General features: G+C 38.4%; 1 protein-coding gene across 2 annotated transcripts in view; it reads left to right on the top strand.

Annotated features, from left to right (window-relative positions):
* Positions 1 to 14,488, top strand: part of olfm2a (olfactomedin 2a) — a 124,460-nt gene extending 109,972 nt beyond the window's left edge. For both annotated transcript variants that reach the window (XM_065248806.2, XM_065248719.2), the window contains exons 4-6: positions 3,813 to 4,032; positions 6,933 to 7,039; positions 13,524 to 14,488. In XM_065248806.2, the coding sequence (XP_065104878.2) occupies positions 3,813 to 4,032; positions 6,933 to 7,039; positions 13,524 to 14,198 (1,002 nt within the window). In that variant the 3' untranslated portion in view covers positions 14,199 to 14,488. The remainder of the gene's footprint in view (positions 1 to 3,812; positions 4,033 to 6,932; positions 7,040 to 13,523) is intronic.
* The last annotated feature ends 4,564 nt before the right edge of the window (positions 14,489 to 19,052 follow it).

Raw genomic sequence — 19,052 nt, 5'->3', positions numbered from 1 at the left:
AAAAATCTGCCAACGGGGTAAGCAAATTTTTCTAGAATTTTTCTTGAATTTAGTGTTTAAGTAAATGTTCAAGATTTTTTTGGTTACCCCATTGTGTTTCCTAAACAAATACATTTTTTTGATACCAGAAAACAGCAAATAGAATATATTAAAGTTAATAATTTTTACTATTAAAATTTTTTTAGCACCACAATTTTGGGGGCTTCTCTGGGCCCCTCTTACTCGTGGGCCCCGAGAATCGTCATTGTTTACCCCCCCTTTACAGCGCCCCTGGTAATGACTGACAGGACGAAGTTGGAGGATTTGCACAAAAATCCATGACAAATCAGTACGGATTGCTTCCTGTACTGCGGCTTCGCCCGATCGCGAAAGTGAAAGTAAAAATCGAGCGCGTGCTCAAACGCAATTTAAATACCCAATGCCTGAATTTCATGCACCACAATTACCCATCCAAATCTGTGAGAGGATACATAAGCATTTAAATATATTTTTTCCTCCCTATAAGTCAAGATAGCCCGACGGGCAGGGCGGGGATGCATTTGTGACCCGATCTGGCGAAATGAGTCGGAAGTCGCAACGTTCTATTTTAAGATATGAGCCGATAATGTGGAAAAACAATGAAATTATCAAAAAAAATATTTTTAGCTAATTTCAAAGAACAGACATTAAAACATAATCTCCCAAAGTTTCGTAGTCCAAATAATTGAGTAAAGGTGTTTAAATGACTATTAAAGTTGAAACAGTTTTACTTAATCCGCTGGAAATTGCTTTTCTCAAATACTCTCGTCACCTCCGAGCATTCCGGGGATCCCCTGAAACGTCACTATCTCTCCAAATATGGTGTTACACGTTGTTTTAGAGCCAATCAGAAATCTTCATAAACGCTGATCGTTTGTCAATGGGAAACCCCGGGGCACCTGATTGGTCCAGCCATCCTCTTGTCAGTCTCGCAGCACACTACTCTCCTATTTAACTCCTTTTTGAATTGTTTACACTGTTATTGTTAACTAGCCTACACAAAGATATGATTGCATAGGCAAGCATTATTTGTTTTCTTTTTGCTTGTCTCTCTCATTTTCTCACGCACGCGCACACGCGAACACGCACGCGCACACGCGAACACGCACGCGCACACGCGAACACGCACACACGCGAACACGCACACACACACACACACACACACACACACACACACACACACACACACACACACACACACACACATTCTGGTTTCCATGTTCTATTCCCTTCCCCTAACTCAAACCCCAACCATCACAGAAACCTTTACTTCACATTTTCAATAAACATCATTCTGTTTGATTTATAAGCTTGTTTCTTGGTTTACTGTAATAGCATTTATATTAATGTCTTTGGTCAAATTAAGCTGTAAAATAAATTGTTTATCCCTTTAAAAATGCAATGGATTTTGAAAGATATCTACAAAAAAGGGGCAAAAAACTTTAAAGGCGTTTTTCTCAGGTTTTCAGTTGGAAAAAGAAGACAGACAACCTTAATTCAAATGTCTATATCTTTAAAACCATTCAAGGTATGACTTTCACTAGGATATCATTTGAAAGCTTATTATCTCCTCTTTCCACTGATACCAAAATCTCAATTTTGAAATTTGGGTCACTGTGACTCATTTTGCTGGATCAGGTCACATTTTGATAGCCCGACTGCAAAGCACAATGAAAGCAATGCGGTGCAATGCGTTAAGGGCGACGTTTTTCCTGGTGGGTCCACGAAATGTGAAACGCCCCTAAGGCTCACCAGAAAAAAAAACACTTACCTCCACGTCAGCACCTGATGTGTGTAATCAACGGCCGCGTGACGTCGACCAGAGTAGCGCAAGCTTAGGTTTCGGTTCGGTGGAAAAAAATCTAAGATTCGGCCGAAGCCGAACCCCGTCAAAAAGCCCAGTATTCGGCCGAATCTGAATCTTGGATTCGGTGCATCCCTAGTTATAATTGAATTGTATAGTCAAAATACATTATTATATTAAACTATACAATACGTTCAGTGTTATCTAGTTAACATTTTGTCAGTAGATGAGTGAAATGGTTATACATACTTTAATACTTTATTTCTAGACTTCTATTAAGTTTTTTCGACCTGGGCACCATTCTTACCTCTCTCTCTATCTGTCATCTCTACAATGTGTAATGTCATGATCCTGCATGGATGCGCATTCTTGAGGTTCTGAGTGAGACGCGGAGCTGCGTGCCGATGTAGATTAACTGAGCACATGGTGACAAAAACAATCAACGCGTCGTTTAAATTAGCAGTAAAAACCCGGTTGCGCAATCCATTTTTTCGTGGGTGCCCCGCACGCATGAGCGTGAAGCCTATGAATGAAAACACGTCATTATTCGCTTCTCGTCAGTTCACATGCACCTTCAGCCTATGTGCCAGGGCTTAGTCCCGGACGGTCCTGGCCCAATTTAAACCCATATATCCGCCTCCTGATTGGTACCACGAGATCGGGACATCCCTAATTTTTATTATGTTCATGTTTTAAATGTGTTTCTATCAGAAATTAATGCCAGTGTGTGTGCAGAAACATCCTGTAATTATACAAATCCATCTATTCTTCTTTGTTTAATCTTCTTTAAACCGCAACAATCTAAACTGTTGGAGAGTCCCTATCAATGTGATGTCACATTAATTACACCCCACCCATAACCGCTCACAGACTCCGCCTTTTGAGTGCGTAGTTCAACCTTCTGCCAGAGACACATGTTTTGATGAAGTCCAAATCACATGTATAAGTGCTCTACCCCCTACTTTGCATAGGGGAGAGGAACAGAAGCTTTCTTGCATTTAAAGAGACATAACAGTGCGTTTTTCATTGCAGCCACAAATGGCCATGTTCAACATTGTATAATGAAAGATCTGTGGGTTTTTTTTGCTGAAACTTTACAGACACATTCTGGGGAAACACGTAGGTTAGGGGCTCTTTTATATGAGATTATGCTCTTCCATTTTTATCTTTCATATATTCTAGACTTTTATTCTGTAAAGCACAGTGGTCAACTCTTTTTGTGTTTATTGGTGCAATATAAATGAATGAATGAATGAAAAAGTGTGATTCTCAAAGCCGAGCTTTATCTCGGCGAGGCTGCTGATGAATGCGGAGAGCTCAAAGTCGCCCGTAGCAGGGCGGGAGATTAACGAGACCAAATTTTTGTGTCTCGGAACAGGAAAATGAGATTTATGATGTGGCGCTGCAGGGCTGAGAGCAGCTCCATCACCAGATTTACGATAAACCTTAACAAGGAGGAAACAGCCCCTCCTGTGGTGAGCATGCTTTATTGATACACCTGCTGTTTGGACCCCCTTTATTGATATACCTCAGCCTGCATCTGACCTGCTATCCCTCATGGCCGTGGTAACAGATTGCCCTCCATGAGCTGAGATCAGCCGGTATGTTTCAGCTTTTCGTAGTTGCTCGGTCACGGCGAGGTGGAGATCTGACAGGTCTCTGATGAGTGGGCTCGTGTCACCACTCTGGACTGGCAATAGATTGAGAGAGGGAGCAGATGTGCGTTAATCAATAATCAGTTAGGCGGCACCTAGACAGGAGATGCGGTTCTAATGTGAAGACGTATTGGACTGTTGGGTAAAAAATCAGTCATGCGAGTTAAAGGAAGCTGAAAGGATGGTCTGGCTGTCTGGATATGAAATTTACTGTATAGCTAATGTGAGCCAATGCAAATTCAGAAACCTCTTTGAAGGGAAATTAATTCGTTCTGTTCTTCCTTTCTTTCCATGCCACCATTGAATACCTTTCTTGTCCCACATCTCTGTCTCAGGAGCTGAAGGACAAGGTTACTCAGCTGCTCCCCCTGTTGCCAGTGCTGGAGCAGTACAAGACAGATGCGAGAATGATCCTGCGACTGAGGGAGGAGGTGAGGAATCTGTCTGTGGTACTCATGGCCATTCAAGAAGAAATGGGTGCCTACGACTATGAAGAGCTCAGACAGAGAGTACTGCTGCTGGAGACTCGCCTTCATTCCTGCATGCAGAAACTTGGTAAGACATTTAAGGTTCCTGTAGTGTGATACTAATATGGCAAGCCGTTATGACTTTTATTTATTCTCAGGATATGAATTCTTGTTATATAAAAAATTAATTTTCACTAGTAAAATGTAAATTCTTGTTATCAACAATTGTATTTTCACTAGTTTAAAGGTGCAGTGTGTAAATTTTAGCGGCATCTAGTGGTGAGGTTGCGAATTGCAACCAACGGCTCAGTCCACTGCTCACCTCTTGCTTTTGAAACACATAAGAGAAGCTACGGTAGCTGCCACCGGACAAACATGTCATCGTTGAAGACAACTTAGTAAAAAGTTTGTCCGTTAAGGGCTTCTGAATGGCTGCACAAAATGGCGGCTTCCATGTAAGGGGACCCTCTGTGTATGTAGATAAAACGTCTCATTCTAAGGTAATAAAAACATAACGGTTCATTATAAAAAGGTCTTTATACACTCCTGATAATTTAGTTTTGTATATTATTTTGCATTTCTGTCAAGAGATCCTTCTAAAAATTACACACTGTACCTTTAATGTCACCATAATCCACCATTAAAATTAATTTGTTGATATCAAGAATTGTATTTCTGATATCTGAAATTTCTAGATGTGTAACGAATCACAAAACTTGCGATTCAGATCACATTAAGGTTTTTGAGGTACAGATTGGATAATTTTGCGGATAAGCAAAAAAGGGGTGGGAAAAATCTAATAAGAACCAATAAAGAAAAAACAAACATTTATAAAAAAAACAAAGTTGCACATTAAGTAAGGTCTAAAAATGGCATTAGATACAGGAATCGAATCACATGAATAATTACACTGTCTTTATTGTATAAATTAAAAATAATTCATATTATTTAGAGCTACAAAAGTGATTTTCTCTTTGTCTTGGGTTGTTTGATTAACATTAACTCTTTCACCGCCAGCGTTTTTAAAAAAAAGTTGCCAGCCAGCGCCAGCGTTTTTCATGATTTTCACCAAAGTTTAATGCCTTCCAGAAAATGTTCTTCTTTAAATATATAAACATACAATATACCAAATGAAAGAACAGACCCTCTGCTTTCAAAAAAAAAAAAAAAACGTTTCATCCTACCTTTAGTGGTTCTTTTGCAATCAGCTTTTGAATATGGGTAGGTTTTTGCAAAAACACCATATTTTGAGCAAAAAGCAGAGATAATTCCATTTTTATGACAGACTTTTCATAGAGTTCCCATTCAGAGCGATCTTTAAAACAGACACGGACATGCAGCAGCTTGCCATAGGGCAATACTTCCGGTTTTAAAAAGTTGCGGTGGATAATAGCGGTATTGCGGAAAGACGGAAAATCTCGTCATTGGCGGGGAAGCGTTTTCTCTTAATTGACGAGATATCTCGTCAATGGCGGGGAAAGAGTTAATGACACAGACTTAAGTAGGTTAATTGAGGTTACTGTCTCTTTAAGATATGCATATAATCTTTACATAGGCTATACATACATACAAGACATATACAAATGTTTTTATTATAAAAATATTCAAGATAATGCACATTTAAATGCACTTAAACGCGTGCAAACACAGACCAAGAGCAAATTCCAAACAGCGCTTTGGAAAGGAGATGCAGCATAAAAAGTCGCTTCACATAAGGTGAAAATTACATTGTAAATAGTAAAAATGTGAATTCTTGATATCAAGAACTACTGACAATGTTAATTTCTGTCATCTGAAAATGTATTTCTGATATCAGTATAATTTCAGATATCTAAAATGGCTTTCTTAATAATAATAAACGAGTGAAAATTAAATTGATATAAGGAATTATTTTTCACATTTTATTGTGTACAGATAATACAGATCCTTTTTAACGTTTTTCTGTTTTTATGGAATTTTGAGAAAATGTTAAAAGTTTTTTATATTTAGCAATTTAATGTATGTTTCATTTATTACCATTGCATTATATAATATAATATTAGCTAATACATACATACATACATACATACATACATACATACATACATACATACATACATATATATATATGTGACCAGTCACGGAAAGTAGTGACACAAGTCGGATCTGGGCCATTTTGAGTTATTCGCAGATTCTGAAAGTGCAGTTTCTAATCTTTCCAACGATGTGTAAGACCAATCTGATGGTTCTGTTGAAAATGTAAACAGGCTGTTGTAAACATACATTTGCATATAGCATATATATATTTTTCCAAATCCATGTTGATTAGAGCATTAAAAACTAGAAAAGTGTTAAATTCAGGTAAATTTAGAACAGATAAAAATGTGAAATTAATTTGCGATCAATCGCAAATTAACTCATGAAATCATGCGATTAATCTAGATTAAATATTTTATTCTATTGACAGCCCTAGTAAATACATATACTTTATTTTGCTTTGGATAAAAGCATCTACTATTTACCTCATTTAATGATTAAAAAAACATTACTGCAGCCTTGACATTACTTCAAGGCAGGACATGACTAAAAATAACCAATTGGATTTCAAGCCACTGCAGCAATTTACTTTTAAATGGATAAAGCCAAAGTAAACAAGACATGTTAGATAGTTGGAGAGGCCACATTAGACTCAATTAAATCAAAATGTGCTTACTGTCTAATTGAATAAGCAATTTAAGTTAAAACGTTAAAAGCCAGCTAGCAAGCCTCATACCAAAGCAATACCCAAAGTTCAATAGGCTGAAGAAGTAATTGCTTTTCAGATGTGTGATGAAGCAATCTCTTGTCCTATCAGAGGTGAAACTGATGACTTTACAAGAACATGCAAAACGATGATTTAACTGCACTCTAAAGTTCGCTTTCTGCAATTTAACACTGACTGGTTTATCAGAGCTCCATTGAGGCGTGTTGAATCCGTCCATTTACCAGACCTATGTGTTTTATCACCAGGTTGCGGGAAGCTAACCGGCGTCAGTAACCCCATCACTATCCGCGCTTCGGGGTCAAGGTTCGGCTCTTGGATGACTGACACAATGATCCCCAGCTCTGATAATAGGGTAAGTCGCACCACAACAATATATCACTTCATCACTGCCACAGCGATGATGAGCTGCCTCTCCCTGGAGAGACACACGCACGCACGCACGCACACACATAGTGTCACTGAGTCAGTCTTTTGGTACATTGAAGCTGCCCCTCAGCATCCAGAGAGCTGAGTCACTGATAAATTGTTCTTCTCCCATTTTATCTTCCTACCTCCTTTTTTTCATGCTCACACTCTTTCGCTCCATCACTCCATCCTTCTCCTAAATCTTACTGTTCCTGTCAGAGCCACAGTCCTTATATTAATCACTCCACGAGGGGGTAGGATATTAACAACTTGTTTATGCGACTGTGTCACCAATCACTGTCAATAATTACCCACAGCTCGACAGGAATTGGACAGTGTTGGTGAAAAAAGAGCTTTTAATGTATACATCAGCTCAGCCTACCTGAGAAGCCTGTAAAACCAGCTTAATCCACCTTAGACCAGTACACTACTTCAGGCTGGTTTAGCTGTGTTTTATAATTTTAGCAGAATAATTTTTTTCTAGCACTTTCATGATCAGACATTTTTACTCTTGTAGTCATTCAGAAAAGTAGCGTTAGATGAACATAATCTCATGGCAAGTTGTGTGATAGTCACAATAAAATGTATTTATTTATTAGTGTCCATGGCACGAAATTCAGCTTTTTTCGTGTCTTAAGCACGAATGTCTTTTTCGTGTCGATCGCACAAATTTCTATAAATAGTTTTTCATGTCCGTGGCACGACTTTCTTTTTCGTGTCATTTTATGTATTGTTTTCTCATCGTTTTTCCTATTTTTAAAATCATTGTCGCTTGAGTTTGGGGTTAGATTTGGGGTTTGGCTGTACTTTTATGGATTGGTTTCTCCATGTTTTTCCTTCCGCTATTAAAATTATTCTCACCTGGAGTTGGGGTTTGGGTTAGAAAAAAACAATGAGAAAACAATACATAAAATGCCACGAAAAAGAAAGTCGTGCCACGGACACGAAAAACTATTTATAGAAATTTGTGCGACTGACACGAAAAAGAAATTCGTGCTCAATGCTCGAAAAAAAGCTGAATTTTGTGCAATGGACACAAATAAATGTATCAATTTTTTTACTATAACACGATCAGTCTGTGTTAGATACTATTTACACTTGTGTAACAGTAGTAACAATATCAGCATTTTCTTAGCGCTATGCTATTTACAGTAGGTGAAAATAGCAGACCTGCCAACCTGTAGGCATTTTGTGTAGTAGGTACGCATTTTGACCTTAAAGTACGCTGGTACGATTTGTCACTCTAAACAATGCCAAAATCTGGTGACGCCTTAAACAAGCAACAGAAAAAAAAGAATATCTCCAATCATAGCACATGGTTCATCCACCATATAGAAAGCAGGATGATTGACGAGTCGTATGGCCTGTCAATAACCAGAGTCTGCAATCGACTGAACCACAACATTTTTCGCGATTTACTTTCACCCGTACTTTCGGGCGATTTTTTTTTTACGAAAAGTCAAGAAGTCTGACCCCTAAGGTAAACGGGTCGGGTGGATAAGGAAAATTCTATGAAGACGACAATTTTGCGGGCTCCTTTCATAGCGTGCACTTGACCGCAAGATGCGCTAACATTACATCTGATTTATAAATAAGCGCTTATGAAAAGTTACCATGATTTTACCATTACCATAGGCGTCGATTTCGCTGGTGGATTCTCACACTCAATAAAGTGCACTCATATATGCGAGAGAGCATCCAGTTTTGGTCACATAATAAAGGAAAGTGCTCTCTCAGTGAAAGAAATCCACCTGACATCCGAGCGGAGAGTATTGAATGTGCTGCTCTGCAATCATGCGCTCTCGATAATTGTCAATAAAATAAAACGGCATACAAACCACCACAAATGACATTTTATCGACTTTATAGTGGTTAAACTGAATGGAGAATATTTTGTGTCTTGAGCACCCACGTGATCTCCGCCTATGCCATGTACTGTACTGTACTGTAGTGCACTGCAGTGTCTTTGTTTGAAGAATAAATCAATTAAAGACAGAAATACAGTAAATAGCAGTATTGTCTTAGCCTGGTTAGCCAGACCTACATCAAGATGTAAAGTCTGGCAACTCTTCACACAAACGGCTCAATGCAAGGGGCGGGATATAAGGTTGTCCCTCAAAATGCCTCTGCACGCAATAGGATAGCGCTATGACCACTCAGAGCAACGAAGAAGGTGACGTAGTTACCGTAACCAGTCGGCAAAACTCCAAACACATCTTTTTTGCTTAAAAAGGACTTCATTAGGGTTATTTGCTCTTCTCTCAAAGAAAAACATAAGTCTAAGTCCTCCAGAGTCGCGGCCAAAGCCGCTTCAAAAGAAAGCTGTTCGCCAGCAGCCATTCTTTGTTTTCAAGTACGAACCGTTGCAGCTCTGTTGTCATCATGTTAAGCCCGCCCCACAGACGCTACACACGATGTGATTGGCCTGACCAAATTTTGGTTTTTGGAGCTGTTAAGTGTATTGTGAGTGCCTAGACTAAACCCTGGCAGCAAATATATTTTGCGGCCGCTAGGGTGCGTCTAGATTTCTAGGCTAGTATTGTCTTAGTTTTGATGCTAGTTTTAGCAGTGTTAACTTTAAAATATTGTCTTAAAATGGATAGTTAACTCAAACATTAAAATTCTGTCATAATTTACATAACAACCTCATTTCGATCCAGATCTTTATGAGTTTCTTTATTCTGTGGAACACAAAATAAGTTTTTTTGTTTTTGTTTTTTTAAAGAATGTTTGTAACCAAACAGTGGCTGGTCCCCACTGGCTTCCAGTGTATTTTTTCCCAGTCAGGGGAAACCAGTAACTGTTTTATATTTTTCAAAATAACAAAAAAATCACACAAGACGAAAATCATAAAGGCTAGGAACAAAAGAATAAATGATGACAGAATGTCATTTGTGGGTGAACTATCAGTATGAAAAAAAAGTGAGTGCATGCGGATCATGTTACCTAGAAAGTTACCAAGAAATGTTTGTGTGTGTGTTAAATTATAATTATTTTAAAAATCTGTGTTATGTCCCTTTCCGCTAATGGTACTCAAAAAATGTCAAGGTTATACTAAAAACTTGTTGGGCACTTTATTTCCACTTTTCAAACATTTCCTTCATTTTTATTAAAAGTAAATGCCTTTTCATTGCAATATATGATACGAAAAGGGGGAAGCGTGAGGTTTATTGTCACTGAAGACGATGAGTTTTGCGCATATTTTTGTTATAGTTTTCTCAGTCGCATTGGAGCATTTCTCAGATCAGAAATTAATTTTTCAAAACACTTTGTTCAACTTCAACATCATCAAGTCATTTGTGCACGACAAATAGCAAATGCTTTGGCACAATCATGCAGATGATTATCTACAATTATCTGCTGTTTGCCACATTTTCAGTTGCTTATGTGATTTTCATCAATCAAAATACATTATACTGGTTTTTGTTAAAAAGTCATACACATTTAGGAATTAGTTGGTACAAGGCATGTCATGCAAAATTGTTGACCTTTGTGTCATAATCTGTTACTGTAGGCATGCTTTTCATAGATTTTTTTATAGTCTTTTGAAAATGACTTTTGAGTCACAGAAAATTTCACTGTTAAACATTTTCAAGGATTTTTACAGTAGCTTACTGTTAACACTGTTGCCAGTAGGCTACTGTAAATGAGATTTACAGTACTAAACTGCATTTTTATTTTACAGTATCTAAATGCTGCTGTAAATGTGTAATACAGTGCGTTACTTTAAAAACCCAGTTTTACAGTATATTTCCTTGTTCAAATTAAGATGTGTGAATAAGGAATATACTGCAAAAAAGACTGTAAGAATAAATACAGTATCATACAGCAATTTTTAAAAATACAGTAAATTACTGTATATGATGTTTGATGTCACAGAAAATCCCCATAATGCAATGTGAATTACATTTATTTACTGTAGAAATAGTTTGCAGTATTATACTGAGTGATATACAGGAAATAACTGTAAAATTTACAGAAATGTCTTAGCCTGGTTAAAACCAGACCATTCTCATTAGTAACTGAGTTATGGTCTGGCAAAGCTTCATTGACAAATAATTTCCAAAGTGGCGTCAACAACGGACCTCGCTTAAATGCCTCTGGGCGCAATTAAATAGACCTAAAACAATCAGAGCGATCAAGTGGATGACATATATACCACTACCAGAGGGCTCACCGCTCTTGCTAAGACCCATTCGTTTAGCCACCAAAGTTGCAAGCTGGTATATATCAGACTTTTGCCGAATCCAGTCGGTAAGATAGCGATAACATCTTTTTTAGATATGTAGGCTTCGAGTGTTGTTCTTTGCTCAGGTTTTAACAAAAAGGAAAAGTTTAAATCGCTTAAAACGCGATAGCTGATTCGAAAGAGTGATGTTTCACAGCGGCATCCATCTGTGTAATGTACAAAATCTGCTTTACCGTTGCTGCTGCACTGTCGTCATCATGTAACGCCTGCCCCAACGTGTCTGTGTGGTGCCACGATTTCTCGGCATTAGAAATGGGCTTGAGTGGCCTCTTTGCCAGACAACTTCCGGCAAATTTAGGATGTTCTGGAAATTCTGGAAAGAGGCAATTCAAGCCCATTTCTAATGCCGAGAAATCGCGGCACCAATCAGAAACATTGGGGCAGGCGTTACACGATGACGACAACGCAGGAGCAACGTTAAGAAACATTTTCCCAGGTTAGAAATGTCTAACCGTGTTGACATGTCTTACAGTATACAGTGAACCTTTCTAATTTTGTTATTTTTTTATTTGTACTGTAAAATATTCAGTTTTTTTTTTCAAACAGTTCCACAGTTTATATCAGAAGATACTGACACATATAATTGTCTACCCTATATTGACAACATGGCTTGGTCATGAACAATGACACACAGAATTACCATTTTGATGATCACTGACATAAAAATTTACTTTTGAGGGATGAACTAAGGATTTTTAACAAGTTACAGGCCTTTGCAGGACATCCATGATGTTGTGCAGTTCGTATGAATTGTTCTAAGAAATGAACGCATTATTTTGCAAATTTTAAAAATGATTGGAGAAATGCTCCAAAGCAACTGAGAAAAACTTAAGTGGTCCCACCAGATTGGTGGGTGAAGCTAGTGTAAATAGTGCAAATAGCATCCCTTGTGGCAAACACTAAGTATAAATAAACACTCTGAAAATGTATTTAATATGTGACCTATAGTGTTTTGAGCACAGGAAAGTCTTTTACTAAAAACATTTTTGATACTTTACTGTAGGTTTGGTGTACCGACATATATTTTTCTCATATGATTTTTTTAGTCGAGCACCCAATGAGATCAACGTGTTTTTGTTTTGCTTTTGTGAAATTTTTATTATGCAGATCTTAGCTGAAACATCAATAATCTGTTAAATATATTGACATATATTTACATGACAGCATTTACGTTTAGTTATATCAAACACTGCAGAAGGAGCTGTCCAGGGAAAGCATTCACCTCGATTAATATATAGGCTGACCGCAATGTGACCACAGCTCGGGTCTGTGATCTACAGGGACTCATTTAGCCGACAAAGGAAATGCTATACTTAATGTTCCAATTATCCTGCCTGTCCATAAGTCACCTGCTCGCCTCTACTCCAGTCAAAATGCAGCCTAAAAATAAATACATCCAGCACATCTCTCTGTGGAATGAGAAACTGGGGAGAGAAGGGAGGAGGGGGACGAGAAAAGATGAGGCAAATATAGCATAGAAACATTAAATCCTCCGAGGGCTTTCATTATACGGGAGCAAGAACACAATAACATTTTAAATAAGCTACAGTCGGGGTTTCATTAGGGTTGCTTAATAAAGAGAATATGTTGCAGGGCTGTGGAAAGATCTGGCTGTGCTTGATAGATACCTAAGAGAGGAAGAACATGGAGAGAGAGAGAGAGGAAGAGAGAGATGGAAAGCTGCTAACGGGATTGATTTCCTGTGAATGTGGAGTGGAAAAGGGCAGAGAACGAATGATGGAGCCGAGTGCAAAGCACATACAGCCTCTTCGCTCCCACACAGAGAGCAGATCAATAGATCTGACAACACACACACACAACTATATACACACACAGTGTTACACACATACTGTGCACTGTTAAGAGTCACCGCTGGTTACACAGGAAGAAAGTCTCAGTCAGGAAATGCCGTATTGTTTGATGTGTGTTATCCATCTTTATGCCTTCACTTTGACTCTCATTTCCTACCTGCTCAATCTTTATTCATTTCTATCCATCATGCATTGTACATCTGGGTCATTCCTGTATTAGATAAAATATTACGATCGCAATTTATTAAATCATATTTATTTTACTTTCATCACAGTGCCACAGTGGCTGACTTATTTTTGACCTGTCCTTGTCAAAATGGAAAAACAAATGGAGATGTGTAATAACTTATCTCCCACTCTCCATCTCTCAGGTATGGTCAATGGACGGTTACTTTAAAGGTCGTCGCGTTTTGGAGTACCGCACGATGAACGACTTCATGAAAGGCCAGAACTTCGTGCAACATCTCCTACCGCATCCGTGGGCTGGTACAGGTCATGTGGTCTACAACGGCTCGCTCTACTACAACAAATACCAGAGTAACATCATCATCAAGTACCACTTCAGATCCCGAAGCGTCCTGGTGCAGCGCAGCCTCAGCGGCGCGGGCTACAACAACACCTTCCCGTATTCCTGGGGCGGATCGTCCGACATCGACCTCATGGCCGACGAAAACGGGCTGTGGGCCGTCTACACCACCATTCCCAACGCGGGCAACATCGTCATCAGCCGTCTGGAGCCGCAGAGCCTGGAAGTGCTTCAGACGTGGGATACAGGCTTTCCTAAGCGCAGTGCCGGCGAGTCGTTCATGATCTGCGGCACGCTGTACGTCACCAACTCCCACCTCGCCGGTGCTAAGATCTACTTTGCGTATTACACCAACACCTCCACCTACGAGTACACGGACATTCCCTTCCATAACCAATACTCTCACATCTCCATGATGGACTACAACCCGCGGGAAAGAGTGCTGTACACTTGGAACAACGGACATCAAGTCCTCTACAACGTCACGTTGTTCCAGGTCATAAAAACCGCGGAGGACTAAGTCGTACGGACCTCGAAACTACATCCACTCGTACACTCGCGCACACACAAAAAAGCCCACACATGAACACACGCAAACATTTATGTGGAGGAGGATGTGACTAAAGCTTAGACTTTTTTACTGCATTCCAAAATTCTTAGAGTGCTATTAATCTAACCTTTTGAAGAGACCGAGATGGGTACAGATATACGGGCCGAGCCTTCATTTTCTTTCCTGTGATGATTCAGCATGAGTACTTTCTTTTTATTTGTGGAAAACAAGAAATAAATAAACATCAAACTTTACCTTTTCTTCCGAGTTTGGCTTTTCTTTTAAAGGCCAGTGGTGATTGACAGCTGTGTTGTGTGAGGAGAGTCTGTGTAAATGTTTGTTCAGTCGACATTTTAAGCGGAGTCTTCGCTGTATTTGAACCGGAGACGTGCCGCAGCTGACTCGCGCTTCTGGAAGTGAAGCCAGCTCCCGTTTGGTGTCAGCCGTCCTGCGGAGAGATGTCAGTCAGGCGGAGCTCAGTGCCGTGAAGGGCAGTAGGGTGAGGTATCGGTGGAGATGGAGACAGCAGGAGGGTGAATAAAAATGCAATAGCATTCAGTCGGACAGATGAGGCCCTGGGCTACAGCGATGCCTCCTGATGTTGTTGTTGTTGCCGGTTTGCGCTTGCCAAATTGCAATCTGTTTGATTTTTCTGGCAAGGCGCACCTCCTCAGCACGCTGCACCTCGTAAAAATATTACATTAGGGGACCGTCCAACTACCTGTTACAGAAGATTTAAATTCAAATAGGAACACTTTGAAGGTTTATGTATTGGTGTGGTTCTGTGCAATCAACTTAGATCTACACTCTAAGAAAAGATGTGCAAATTTTTTTACAAATTTTTTGTGTTATGTTATTTAACACAATATGTGTCATCAAGTTGTGTTAAACGTAACACAAAATGTATCGTTTCAATAATAACCCAGAGATGTGTTGATTCTGGGACAATGCATTTAGTGTGTTGTCCCTTAACTAACACTGATTTTGTTGTTTTTAACACATCCAGTCTAAGAGTGTACCTTGTCGAAAATAAAATGTTTTGGTATGATGGGAGATGACGAGCATGAATCACAGCTGTCGTGCTTTGCGGAAAGGTTTGGCACCTTGGCAAGAATTCAAGGATCTGTTTACATTGTATACAATAATTATACATTAATATAATTAAAGGTACAAAGGTGTACTTTTTGAAAGGGTACCACCCCAGTGACAGCTAGGGACAATTTTTTTCTCACAGTGTACAATAATAAGTACAGTAAAATTGATGGATCAATTCATTTCAAATTACTGTTTAACATTTTGGCCAGGTATAGTTGTCACTTTAAGTTGCTATAACTTAATAAAGTTTAAAACTTTAAAGCAACACTAAAGATTTTTTCCTCTTTGCTCCCCCTACAGGTTGGAAGCGGAATTGTCCATTACCACTGTCGTAAATAATTTAACCTACTGCAGCAAAGCTGGCTCTGATTGGATTGTAGTTCTGCCGTAAAGCAAGTTTTTGTAGTTTTCACTCGAACTACAGGACCGCGACCCGATGGTTGGAAACTTCTTTAGTGCGGTTTTGGCCGATATAGGGCTGCAAAGCGAATGTGAAAGTGCTGTTCACCCTGTTTCGAACCCTCTTTGGTGTTGCTTTAACAACTTAAAATGAATGGCAAAGCCAATTTAATTGTACTTAAAAATTCAAGGCATCAAAAATGTTTAACAGCGTAGCTTTAAGAAGTCAAAGCATCATGCCCAGTGCAAAAGTAAACTGTACAAAGTGAAAGTTGGTTCTACTTAAAAAAATTACTTCAATTGGTAAACCTAAATATTGAAGCTTTTTCAACTTAAAATTTTCATTTAATGGTTTACCAAAGTAATTTTTTAAGGTAATCCAACTTTCACTTTATACAGTGTAGGGGTGAACCGGGGCGAAAGCAAAAAAAAAAAAAATGATTTTCTCCGAGCCCTGACTACATTTGAATTCCAAACTATGACAGCATCTTTAGTACACAACCCTTGACAGAGCTGACAAATATTGCGTTATTTCGTCAATGTTCACCACGTGCAGGTCTGGAAAGCTGTTTTCAACATGGTAAGTACATTTCTAAAGCGGTCATTTTTTCTAAAAACAATCTTTTTGTTTCATGTGTTACAGAACTGATCAATCTACAGGTTATTTAGTGCTCTAACACACCCTGAAGTTTGACTTCTCAGTTTTTCAAAATAAAAGTAAATTGAGTTTAAAAAGTCAGGAGTTCCTGTCAGGACGAAACACTTGTTACTTTTGTCCCGCTGCTACAGTAATACTGATGCATTATTTTAAGAATTTATATTATGCTAATTCAATTTTCATATTGTTTATACTGTTGAATATTAAAATTCAAGTTTGTACTGTCAGGTTGCTTTTTAAACATTTGTTGAAGCTGAAATTTAAAATTAAAATGTAACAATTATTTTTTTTGCAAAGATAAATGACAAAATATGTTTGCAGTTACATATTAATTAAGGTCATAGTCATATATCTGTGTGTCAAAAGTAACAATGCGCTACTTATGTTTAAAGTGAAATTATACTGAAGTCGTTTTACATTTGTTCAAAATTACACCTGATATTGATAGACCACACTTGTGAGTTATTGATCATAGCAAACACATATCTCTGTCTATAACATTAGCTTTTAAAGGGAACATGTCATGAAAACCTGGACTTTTTCATTGTTTAATTGCTATAATTGGGTCCCCAGTGCTTCTATCAACCTAGAAAATCAACCCAGTAATTTAGTTTTGGTAAAGCATTCTCTGCAAGCATGTGAAAAAATAGCTCATTGAATTTGGCTCCCCTTTTGATGTCATAAGGGGATACTACTGCCCCTTTATACAACCACGAAACTACCATTTAGTGCAGAGATCTGCTCATTTGCATTTTAAAGGCCACACCCAAAAACAGCACATTTTTGCTCACACCTACAAAGTGGCATTTTTAACATGTTATAAATTATCTAGATGGTATTTTAAGATAAAACATAACATACATACAGTCCTCTGGAGACACCAAAAATGTATTTTACATTTTTAAAAAGTCTTGTGAAATGTCTCCTTTAAAATTGAGTTTTTCTGAAAAATTGTACTTTCGCCCCTGCTCTCCCCTATACTTACCTAAAACTAAGCTGCAAGATTGGTTTGTTTAAAATACTTTGATTTCTTGAGTCAATTTAAAGACAACTAACACATGACTGCTCATTTTTACAATACAACTCAGTGCTGGCTAGTGCTTAGCAAATGCTGTGAGATAATAAGGGCAAAGTCGAGTAAAAATCCTGTATTTAAACTAAAGAGAAGTCAAAAGTTTAACACTGAAGCACAGTTCTTGGTTGCGTGGAGCACACACTGCACTGCATATCTGTCTGAAGGACACCAGAAAAAAAGTGACTGTTGTTTACTTTTAGAAAAGCTCTCGGATAATTTAATTCTGAGTTTCTGTTAAACTCAAATTGTTCTGTGAAATTGTTGCTGTGCAGCACAGCTTTTCCAAAGAGGTTTTTATAGGATGAGGCAGTGTAAATCATATCAAACTCAATATGTAGAAAGTGGAAAATGCTCAAACCAGGAGAAAACAATTTAATAGTAAAAATTTGATTTATGCTATAAACCATTTAAAGGAAAAAAATGGTTCTGCTCGCCCACATTTAGTTTCCAACCTGCAAGGCTTACTTTTCAATCAGACATAAAATGAGAAAACTACACTCTAAAAAATGCTGGGTTATTTTCAACCTAGTGTTGGGGCAAAAAGGGATGGGATTTAAAGGGATAGTGCGGCCAAAAATGATTTTAAACTCATGATTTACTCACCCCAAAACCGTCCTAGATACGTATGTCCATCATTTTCAGACGAACACATTTTCAGTTATTTTAGAAAATGTCTTAGATCTTCCAGCTGCTAAACAGTAAAGTTACAGGGTCCGCCTCCTTCAAGTACAAAAATGTGCATATATCCTTCCCCAAAGGCTCCAGGATGATAAACAAAGGTCTTCTGAAGGTAATCCGCACAGTGTAAAAATATCCATATTTAAAACTTTATAAACGAAAATAACTCGCTTCCGGTAATGCCGACATCTTAGTCGCTTCCGCATTCAAGATGAGAGCGTACGCAGTTTACGGAGGGTTCTGTGCTGCTGCTCTGTGACCCCACCCTCCGAATTTGTCATACGTCACTAAGAAAAGTGCATACACTACGCTAATACTCTCTCCTGAATACAGAGGAGTCTAAGATGGCGGCGTTACCAGAAGCTAGTTATTTTTAGTTTATAAAGTTTTAAATATGGATAAAATACGGCTTCGTGGTGAGTAAATCATGGGTTTAATATCATATTTGGCCGAACTATACCTTTAATCTATGCTGGGTTTGTTCACCCCAAAATGCAGGATTGTTTTGTTTGTTGGGTCAAATATAAACATTTTCTGGGTAAATGTAACCCAGTGGCTGAGCTCTTCCCTTTGTGACCCAACGCTGGGTTGAATATAAGAGTGTACATTGGACTCTCCAGGCAATTACAATGAATGGGGACTGAGTTTAAGTTAAGGGTCATTAAAAAGCACACAGGAATATTATACAAGTGTTCTTCAATAACTTTGTAACCAACATTTAAACTGTTAGAAACTTCTTGGCACACTTTCCAATCTTGACATAAAATTTTACAGTTTATGCATTTGGCAAGCGCCTTCAACCAAAAGCAACTTCAGTGCAACAAATAGTGCATTCAGGCTATATTTTATAAAATATGTGTTAAGAGGAGGTAACACTACACTTTTCATCCCATTGACTTCCATTCATACGCATGCAAAT

The sequence above is a fragment of the Paramisgurnus dabryanus genome, chromosome 3 (genome assembly GCF_030506205.2).
Source record: "Paramisgurnus dabryanus chromosome 3, PD_genome_1.1, whole genome shotgun sequence".
Classification (NCBI taxonomy): domain Eukaryota; kingdom Metazoa; phylum Chordata; class Actinopteri; order Cypriniformes; family Cobitidae; genus Paramisgurnus; species Paramisgurnus dabryanus.
Note: the sequence above shows the minus strand (reverse complement) of the source record. Positions and strands in the feature narration are given on the sequence as shown.